The sequence below is a fragment of the Theobroma cacao genome, chromosome 3 (genome assembly GCF_000208745.1).
Source record: "Theobroma cacao cultivar B97-61/B2 chromosome 3, Criollo_cocoa_genome_V2, whole genome shotgun sequence".
In the NCBI taxonomy this organism is placed as follows: domain Eukaryota; kingdom Viridiplantae; phylum Streptophyta; class Magnoliopsida; order Malvales; family Malvaceae; genus Theobroma; species Theobroma cacao.
The window spans coordinates 25,097,117-25,108,671 of record NC_030852.1 but is presented as its reverse complement, the minus strand read 5'-3'; the positions used below and the strand labels follow the sequence as shown (position 1 = coordinate 25,108,671).

Genomic DNA, 11,555 nt, shown 5'->3' with positions numbered 1-11,555 from the left:
TGAAATTTCTAAACGACATGCTGTAACTAATTGATCTTATATAGTACTCATTCCATCTAATTTTTTTTGCTTTTATATTGATTTTCATGGAAATTTGAAAAAAAATTGACTTTAATGTATTTTATATAAAAAATTTACGTTTTTAGTTTATATAAAAAACAGAGTATTATAAGTATCAGAAAAGAGAATAAGAAACCAATAAAAGTTCTAAAGGGGTTCATTAGGTGCTACTTGTTGATTAGAGGCTCACTGGTGGAGCATCCCACAAGTAAATACAATCAACTGGGATTTTTTTATAATTATATCAAGATTAATTGGACCCTTTATTTTCTTTGTCTTCTTATAATCTTTTATAAAGGTATGATTGATGTGTTTCTTTTTTCCTTTTTGGTTAATGCTGCAGCTCTAAATAAAATTATGATTGCTTAGGATTGCGGCAACAATCCTTTCTTTGCAACTTGTCCCAATGCTTCTTCATAGCCAAAATCTCCTCATGATTCTCCTACTCAATTCCTTGTATCTTAATTAACTCTTAATTTAATTAATCACGACCTAACCATAGGCAATCATAACCCAAAATCTTAACGAATGGAAATCTCCTGCCCTTAGTTAGTGCCCCATTGCTGCCCTTTCTCTAATTTAATGTCAAATGTCCTCTAAATTGTTTAATTGAATAAAGAAGTTGGATAACGGTGTTAAACTTTAACGGCACTAGGTTAGCTAATAGTGTTATAAAACCCTCCCTGCTAGTTGCTATGCTATTGGAATACCTCGGGTGGACCAAAGAAGCACTGCTTTTACGATCGGGAAACTCCTCTTCGATCACAACATTGTTGCTTACAGAAAACAAAGAAGATCGAATTGTTGAAAGAGAGAATCTAGACTTGGTCGTTTATGGCACTAGGAATTTAAGGTTGACAGAAATCCTTGAAGAAAATTTGGGTCCTGAGACAATGGCTTACTTAACTAGCAGAAACAAGGAAGGTCACCCTTTGTATTACAACATATATGGTGCTTTGAGGAAGAAGCAAATGCTCTATAAAAAAGTTTTAAGATCGAGAGTTCACTACATCACTCATGATTAAGAACATGTTATTGAGGAATGAAACAGATCCTTTATAGCATTAAAAAAAATAAAAAAAGAAAAAAATCAAAATAATATTATTTATATCAAGAAAATTGATGAAAAAGAAAATAAAAAAAGATGTGGCGTCTTTTGCTGCAGACCCACGTTTAAAAACCAACAAATAAATCTGATTAATTTTCAAAATCTTTTAAAGACTCACGTTTTACAGTAATCCTTCATTTTATTGTCAAAATTTTTACAAAATTTGAATTTTTTTATTCAATTTTTAATTTATTTTTCATTGTTAATTTTACTAGGAAAATAAATGAAAAAAGATGGTGATGAAAACGATGGTAATGGAGCAAAACAGTCTCCATAAATGATCAAATTTGGGTTCTCTCTTCCAACAATTCGAATTTTCTTTATTTTCTGTAAATAACAACGTTGTCGTCGAAGAGAAGTTTCCGATCCTAATAGCAGTGCCTCTTTGGCGAGCCTGATATATTCCAACAGCCCAACAATAAGTGACGATGATTCTATAACACTATTAATTAGTTTAATGCAATTTAATTTTAACATCGTTGTGTAACTTTTATCATTCAATTAAAACTTAAAGGACACTTGACATTAAATTAGACAAGGAGCACCAATGAGGCACTAACCAGGGGCAGGAGATTTCCATTCCCAGTTAACAGTTATTCCTCTGTATATGCTCCATAAAAGGCAGATCGAGGGTCCCCTCTTTGTCCTTTTATGACCAAAATAAAGCAGGCTTTTCGTTTATTTATTTATATCTGCTTGATCAATTATTATGCATTTGATGTGGATATCTTACAAATGGGAGACAGATTGCGTAAAACATGCAAGTTCCTCGAGAGTTGTTGACAGATAAAATAGCTTTTTAATTTCTTTTTTTTCTATTTTTCAGTTTAATTGAGATTCACATTGTGATGAATTAATGAATTGTAAGTGCTTGTATTTTGTCCAATTTTTAAAACGATATTTTACTATTGACTAAATATGTAAATAAGCTTTTGAATTATATTAAAAAAGTCAATTTAGTCTTTATTTTTTTATTACATTCAAATAAACATTTAAACTTTTATTTTGAATCAAATAAATTTCTCATATTAATTTTTAATTAATTTCCATTAATAAATGATATAATCAGCAATTTTTGATACTACGTTATGTTTCAAGTGACATGTTGAAGTGTTATCTTGATAACATTAATGTCATGTGGTAAATATCGTGATATAAAAAATTATTGACCAAGAATTAGGTTTTTTCCTTTTTATCCATCCAAATATCAAAAAATTATTGATTAAGAATTTGAAACAAAAAAATTAAAAAAAAAAACTAATTGCGTCAAATTGATTACTATTGTTTATTAACTAATTCCCTTGTTCTTAAAGTTAACCTTCTTAAAAAAGCCTTCACTTTCTTCAATATTTCCTAAACCCAACATACCTTATAGTCAGAATGTCCTCTCCCTGTATGCAATTTCTATTCCTTTTCTAAAAATTGTTCTTTGGGTTGTCTTAAATTTTCAAAATCTGTTAAAGATGTGGAAAGAGAATCCATTGTTATTAATAAATAAAATTCAATACCATCAAATTTTTCTTACAAATTTTAAGGTAAAGAAAGTATCAAATTTCTTTACAAATTCTAGGGAAGAGAAGAGAAAGGATTTGATTTTGTTTTATTGTGTATCAACATTGTGTGTCTTTATTAGTTTTAGTATTATAAACGTTATGTGTCCTACCTTAACTTTTTCTGTTTCTAAGTATTTTCAGATTTCTTTACATCAAGTTTTAGTCAAGCAACAACAGTTTCAATCAAATTAGAAAGGTTGGGTTAAGTTTTTTTTTTTTGTTAGAAACGATGGACAACAATCAATTAAGAAACAATGGTAATCAATTTGAAACAATTAGGTTTTTTAAAATTTTTTGTTTCAAATCCCTAATCAATAATTTTTTGACATTTGAAAAAAAAACTAATTTCAAGTCAATAATTTTTTATGCCAAGTCAAATGTCACGTGACATTGACGTCGTCATGATGATATATTAACATGTCATGTGGTAGATAACATGGCATAAAAATTACTGACTGTATTATTAATTAATGAAAATTAATCAACAATTAGTGAGATTAACTTATTTGATTCAAAATAAAAATTTAAGAGATTATTTGAACGTAATAAAAATATAAGGGTTAAATTGACTTTTTCAAGAATTTATTTAAGTATTTAGCCTTTACATTTTAAATGATGTTGAGACCAAAAAAGATCTAGATTTTTTTGGGCTCTTTTAGGAGGTCTAGGGGGACCGGAGGTAAAGGAAGGGGGCTAATAGGTGCCCTATCCTAAAAAATTTTAAAATTTTGTCTTTAATTTTTTAAACTTTTATAATTTTATTTTTATAAAGATTGAACTTTTAAGATGACTATTTTATAGATATTATTTTTGTCCTTTCAAACATGAAATCTCGACTCCATCATTGAGGTGCCGAATTCCAATAAGCAATAGATAGTGACATATTAAATTATTCAAACCATTAAGTAATTTTAATATCTTTTAAGTGGTAGATTTTTCTTTATTTTGTATGATCCCTTGTTAAATGTCATTAACTTTTTTCTTTTTAAATTAACATAAGAAAAAGTGTGAAAATACATATAAGTTTTGCTTTGCAGATAGAAATACTTTGAGATCTATTTGTTGTTGGTGACTTTTAAAAATAAAATTTCAGATTTCTTTTTTTTCCTGATGTTTTTAATTCTGCTTTGTTTTCTTTTTTCTATTTCTGTTTATTTCAATAAATCGTTGGTATTTTTAAATTTTCAATATCTTTCATTGTTTCAGATTTCAAATCTCCTTTTCTCTTTCGTGTTTTTAATTGTCTTATCGTTTCTATTTTTGTTGCTTTTCATTCTTTGGATACCTTTGTGTGCTTTTTTTATTATTTCAAAACAATTTAATTAGATTTCAAATTTCAATTTTTTGTCAGTGTTTTATTTCATTAGGTTTTCGTTTTGCTCTTTTGTATATATACTTAGTAGTATTTTTAAAAAAAAATTGATTTAAATTTAAAAAAATAGACAGACTTTAATTTCGTATTAACACATGCAAAATTTAATGTTGAAATGGAAAGGAAATTAAAAATAGTGTTCTTGGCGGTGGGGCGTTGTAGAGGCAGTAACCTCTCTTCTCAACACCATCTCCGTTCATAATATTGATACCGTCAATCGTCTTGCCCGCGACGTCTTGGCATACCACTTCTCGCTGGTAGCAATCACATATGTACGTGGGTAGACCTTTCAGATCCTTTTTCTTTCTCTTCTCTTTTACTTGATTATTTGTTATTTACGAAGTGAATTATATGGGATTACACTTACTCAATGTTAGCAATTACATTCTGCTGCTTTGCAACTTCGACGATCCACTTCTTTGGGGATTCAAGGGTTTCCTCCCCTTGGATGCAAAATTGGCATGTTGGGTAATTGCTGCAAAAGACATTTGTTTCAAAAATTCTCTCCTCGCTTATGTTTTTTTACACTTGGTACATTCCCATCTCCATGACCACCCTTCTCTCTCTCTCTCAAAGAAAAACTTTTTTATTTAATATATCATTAGCTTATGAGTTTCATTCTATTATCAAGGGAGTGTTTAGAGCGGCCGAATTCTAGTGGGCAATAGATAGTGACGTATTGAATTATTCGAGCCATCAAGTATTAAGAGTGTGAATGGTTGGAAGCTCGATTAACTTAGCTCCTCTTTCCACAAAATCTAACAATAAAATAAAACAAGAATCATATGGATAAATGTTTATTTTGGGGGACTACATGAAATTTTGAATAAGAAATTACCAAACACGATCGATCACTATTCACCCACAGTCCTAGCTACGAGACAAAGAGGAGTTTTCTTGAACATTGTAAGCCCGAACTCTTCTTCCATGTCCACATCCTCTATGCTCATTCCATCAGGCAATTCCCAGTCAAAGCAATGTAGAAGATTCGCGAGTGCAAGCTGAACAAGCAAGATGGCGAAACTTGATCCAGGACAACCCCTTCGACCTACCCCGAAGGGTAAAAACTCGAAATGTTGCCCGTTGAAATCAATTGAGCTATTTAAGAATTTATCAGGTCGAAACTTATTTGGATTCTCCCAATATTTTGGATCTGCTCCTATTGATCTTACATCCACAAGCACCCTTGTTTTGACTGGAATTGTGTAATCTCCAACCGTACAATCCTCGGTGGTTTCTCGGGGGACCAATAGAGGGGCAGGTGGGTGGAGCCTAAGTGCCTCCTTTATAATTAATTCTAGGTAAACCAGTTTACGAAGGTCACTCTCTTCGACTTTCCCTCTTCCCTTAGCAACTTCTCGTACCTCAGCTTGTGCTCTTTCCATCAATGATGGATTTCTGATCAACTCGGTTAAGGTCCAAACAAGAGTCGATGCAGTGGTATCAGTCCCCGCAAAGAACATGTCCTGAAATATGTAATATGTAGTTTGTTTTCAGAGTCCAGTCTCTAAAAAGAATTATGTAACAAAGTAGTGTAAAAAGAGCCAAAGAAAGAAAACAAGATTGGAAAAAAAAATATTTAGCATACCGTGAGGATACCCTTAATGTGTTGATTGCTAAGAGTAATCCCTTGACTTGGATGCTTTTGTATTCGGATAAGTACATCGACAATATCTTCATGGTTATCTAATTTTGGCCTTGTTGGATCAAGATGTTCCTCTATCACTTCGTCATAAAACTTGTCTAGTTCTCTGAAGTTCCTCTCCACTCTTTCTTCCAGGCCATTAAACTTGTTGAGCCACCGCATCCATGAAAAGAAATCTGATAAAGGAAATTCCCCCAAACGGACTTGTGTGTCATGCATGAGGGCGTCGAATCTGCTTGTGCCATCATTTCCTCCAAATCTTTTACCGAAAGCCACGCGACATACAACGTTATTTGTTAACGCAAGTGATTGTTTATTAAGATTTACGGGGCCTGACGAGCAAGCTATATGAGTTAGCATAAATGCTGCCTCTTCATCCCTCACGGCCCGGAATGATTGGACCCTCTTTGAACTAAGGAGTTCCAATATCGCTATCTTCCTTATCTCCCTCCAAAACGCTCCATAGGGAGCAAACGATATACTGTTCAAATTATAACTAAACTTCCTTGCAACATATAAATCAGCTGGTCAACCTGAAAAGACAACATCATGGGCTTTGAAGATCGCCCTTGCCGCATCTGCCGAAGAGACAATAAGAGTTGGCGCGGACCCTAGTTGCAAAAACATGAGCGATCCATATTTTTGCGACAGTCGTTGAATCGACTTATGGGGTAAGTAACCGAGCTGGTGTAGGTTACCTATAACAGGTATCTTCCACGGGCTAGGAGGAAGCCTTCTCGCTCGAACGTTCTTCTTTTCCTGATTGATCAGCAACACCAGAGGTGCCATAGCAATCATTAAGAGCGTCAAGATAAGTTGAAAATTCATGGTGTGGTCGATGGTGATCAGGGGCGGAGGGTAAGCCAACAGTGGGGGCGTGGCCCCCCCCAAAATTTTTAAAAATATTTATTTTTTATATATATTTTATCAATAACCTCTCAAAATTTTTGAAAATTTTTATTTATTATATATTATTAATGACCCACTCAAAATAAATTTTTTATTTAATAATTAATATAAATAAAAAAATCAAACAACTTTACAAACCTATTTAACTTTACCCTAATTTAAGTTTCTCCAAACCTCTTTCTTTTTCTCTTTTTCTCTTCTCTTTAGTGTCTTTTTATTTTTATTTCTCTTTTTTTGTAACTCATAATTAAAACACACTTTATTCTTCAAAAGAGATTTATGAGCTTGTGAGTTTAGATAAAGAAATACAGAGATCACCCATCACTATTGTTAGGGGTGACCTAATAAGTTCAAAAGCCTAAAACGAAATATTCAAATGAAGCTTTTTTTATTGAAATTAAAAAAATTATTAAAATTTTATTCTTCTAGCTTTTTGAGATACAAAATTTTTAATTAAACTTTTATAATCCAGTTCTTCTAATATTTCTTTTTTAATTGATAATATAGTCAATTCATTTAATCTTTCTTGAGACATTATTGATCTTAAATAAGATTTTATTAATTTTAGTTTTGAAAAACTTCTTTCTCCTAAAGCAACACTTACTAGAATTGTTAACATTATTTTAAAAATATTTAACTATTATAATTATCTTATATTTTTTAATGGCTAATATAATATCAATAATCAAAATTTCTAATTCAAATAAATCAACTATCACATAAAATAAAAATAATATAATAATATAATATAAACTCTAAATTAAAGTAAAAAAATCTGTAAAGATTAGAACAATAGTACTTAATTGTTTAATATTTATTGCAAACCGCAAATGAGGCTCACAGCTTTATGAAGATAATAAAAGAACATACTTTTTGTGTATTTTTTGGAGAAAAATTGAAGTTAAAGGAAGAAAGAGCAAATGAAAAAGGAAGATTTTAAAAGTAGATATTATACATTGAAAAAAAAATTGGTTTTATATATAGAAAAAAAATAACTGTTGAAAATTATTAAATGCATTGATTGGAAATAAAAGAAATAATTGATAAAAAAATAACTGTTAGAGATGATTAAATACATATGACTGTTAGTTTTTTAAAAATAAGAAAATATAAATGAGAATTAATAGCATTCTAAAAATAAGGAAGTAATAAAAAATTGAGATTTATTAGGTACATAATTAAAAAAATTAAAGAACAAATAGTTTTATTAATTATTTTATAATTTTTATATATTTTTAATATAGTTAATTATATTATAATTATTATAAAATTATAAATCTTCTCTAAAAATGAGGCCTCCCCAAATTGGGGGTCTAAAGCCCTTGCTTGGGTGGCTTCACCCAAGAGTCAGCTCTGACTATTGTGTAAAATTAAGAAGAGGTAAAGTTTTCTTTTACCTTCTTCTTTTTATTTATATTATTTTAACTCTTTCGGTTTTTACAGCAACTACAGTAAGAGCCTTTTCAGCAATAAAAATTGTGAAAATAAGACTCCAGAATAAAATGGATGATGAGTTTCTTGCAGATAATTTAGTTGTTTATATTAAGAAAGTCATTGTCAGTCTTTTCAGTACATAATTAATAATTGATAAATTTGAATCTAGAAAACATCGTCGAGCATAACTTTTTTAGATAACTATTATAAGTTTTTTTTATTTTTTATTTACATATTATATAAAATTATTATCTATTATGAATCTTTTTATCGTTGGTTAAATTCAACATATTAATTTTAAAAATTTTTAACTTTTATTTTTTTAATTTTTGACCCTCCAACAAAAATTGGCTAACTCCGCCCTGATGGTGGTGACTTTGGAGAGAAAGAAATTCATTAATTACAGTAGAAATGTACTTGGTGAAGTGATTGAAATTTGTTAATGTATCTATTCCTGACTAACGTACGTATTTAATATATGATTTTAATGGAGCTTTCATTCTACCAATGGTGGGGGAAAGGCCGCAACTTACCAATGATTGTATTTCCTTCTCTGAATGGAAATTGGTCTTAAAAGAAGGGCTAGACTGACTGATAAAGACACAACGAAAATATCTTAAAACATGCAATCAGCAATGCCCTCGTGATAGGGTAGAATATTGTTGTGTAATTTCGAATTAATGTAGGAGGAGCTAAAGGAAATCATTTAAATTATAAGATAGAAACATACGTCTTCCCTTTGCTTCCCTAAACATTTTTCATATTCCACTTAGTATATTAGACATTTTCTTCATCAGTGCAAACCATGCACAGCTTATTCTCTCTCTCTCTCTCTCTTTTATAAAAACTTTAAGTTACATAATGAGATATCTCATAAATTTCTCTCAATCTATTTTAGAATTTAAATAAAAAATTTTAAATTTTAACATAAATCATGCTGATGGTCCAGGAATCTATATCCCTTTTTATAATGTCTCACTCATTAAACACCATAAAAACCTAGCCGACTACAATATCTCGAACAAATTTCAATCTCTTCTATCTTCTAACCATATATACAAAATTATCTCTTTACAATAAATTTACAAAGTAATGAACTATTTCCTCTTATCAGTTTATGACATTATACTTTTAAATATCTAATTTTATTGTAAAGTTAATTTATTACAATGTTTAATATAATTCTGTTAGTCGCATTTATTTTTGGTAAGATCTATAAATACATTAAATTTAATTTAGTTGTTCTTATTTTGTTCGTTTGCTTTTTTTTATAACTCACATGGAAACACAAATTTCCTAACAAAACTTAAAAGTAGGAAATCATTAATTGTTTCTTAGTATAGTAATACAACTGGTCTAGCTTTTTACAAAGAGTAAACGGTATTCACTTATAATCCAACAATTAAATTACATAATTTGTTTAAAATTTGCAAACGCATTTATGATCTTTAAATGCCGATGAAAGTCCAACGTTGAGTTTTTAACAATGTTGCGTCGATGAGAAGAGACGTTAAACATGTAAACTTACTGAATTTTAAGTACTAGTTGGAATTAGTTAATGCTTTTATAAATAGCTTAAGTACATTAATTTTGTTTTTGTATATAATTTAAGTATATTAATTGATACATCTGATCATTTGATTAAATGTTAAATGCATTTATTCCCTACTCAAAGGGTTGGATTCAAATTCTCTCATCCAAGAGTAAATTAAGTGATATAAAATTGAGTACAAAGTTACTTTTACTAAAAAAAAATAAAATTTAACTATTTGGAAGTAAAAAGTTATTAATTAATTAAATCTTCTAAAGCTTAACAAACAAGGGAGAGAGTTTGTGTTGTACCCAAAGAGTATGTATTGTAGGCTCAGAGATAATGGAAATGGAGAAATGAATAGGGAAACTAAAGCAAAGAAAAAAAGTGGCTTTAGAACTATTTTGCAATTCAGTTTGGCTTGGTAAGAAATCTCTACTAGCATATAACTTCCAAAAAAAAAAAGTAAAGAAAAAGATTAAAGGAAACGTAAGACAAGTGGTCGAACCCATGCCGATTTATTCAATATTGCTCATGAGGCATTTGAGTTTGGTTTTTTTAATCCTGTCAAAAGAAAAATGTGCCTTTCAGACCAAAAAAAGAAAAAGGAAATTCATGTTTGAACTATGGTAACCAAGTATTCACTGTGGTGTTGTATGCTTTCCATAAACCCCAAAACAAAGAGCACCTCAAGGAAACCCAACAACATTACAATCCCCAAACATATTACCTTCCTAAGCTGTAAGGTATATCAAAATACCAAAAAACCAACCAAACCATACAATTCAAAATAGACACTCTCACTGTCTCACATGAAAAATCTCACCAGAAAAATGTTTTTAGGGGTTAAAATTTTGAATTGTAATTTTATATGATTTTTTAATAAATTTAAAATCACAATTAAGTATTACATCTTATATAAAAAATTAATAAAAATTAAACTTAACCAATCAATTAAAAAATTTAACTTAAAATTGGATCAAATTCATACATTATAAGATTTGAATTTGGAATTTCAAAATTTTATTAGGAACTCCTCTTTTGTTCACTAAAATAACCTTATTAACCGTCCACTTACGATCATTCTTTTTTATTTTTGATTATGTTAATTTTAGTTGTGATATATTTTTTTAGTGCTAGAGTCTAATTAATGATTGTGTTTTTGGGTGATTTTGATTTGATATATATTTTTTTTCTTTGTTTTGATGTTATGAGGTTTATCTCATTGTGTTTTGACACAGGAACGACCCTTGAGTAAGACCACCCGAGTACGGACTTTAGGCTCTAGATTTGAAAAGAACCTATATTTTTATAATTATAATATAATTAAGTATATTAAAAATATATAAAATTAAGATAATTAATAAAATATTTAACCATTCTCTCATGTTTAATAAATATTTATTTTTTCTCACTTCCACATCCCTATTAATTTTAAATTAATTATTTTATTTTTTATTAAAAATATGTAAAAGTAAAAAATAATTAATAAATGACATATTTTCTCACTTCTTTAATTATATGTCTAATAAATCTCAAATTTTTATCACTTTCTAGCTATTTTTTTCAATTTATAATATTCACTCTTGAATTTTTCTTCCATCGTTTGCTTTTTCTTCTTTTGACTTCATATTTCTTCCAAAGAATATGTAGAAAGTTTATTATGTTATTATTTTTATAAAGCTATGAGCTTCATTTATGATTTATAATAAGCATTCCAAAATTAAATACTATTGTTCTAATTTTTGAAAACTTTGTACTTTAATTTAGAGTTTATATTATATTATTATATTATATTTATTTTATGTGATAGTTAATTTTTTTGTATTAAAAATTTTGATTGTTGATTTTATATCAATCATTTAAAAAATATAAAATAATTATAATAGTTAAATATTTTTAGTGCTTCATAATAAATATTTGAATATATTAAATCGAACATA

The 11,555-nt window shown here is 28.9% G+C and overlaps 1 protein-coding gene across 1 annotated transcript; it reads right to left on the bottom strand.

Annotated features, from left to right (window-relative positions):
- LOC18604987 (cytochrome P450 71A9) lies at positions 4,948-6,527 on the bottom strand. Its single transcript, XM_018117084.1, is given in 2 exon segments — positions 4,948-5,559; positions 5,682-6,527. Coding segments are annotated over 2 exon segments (1,458 nt in total).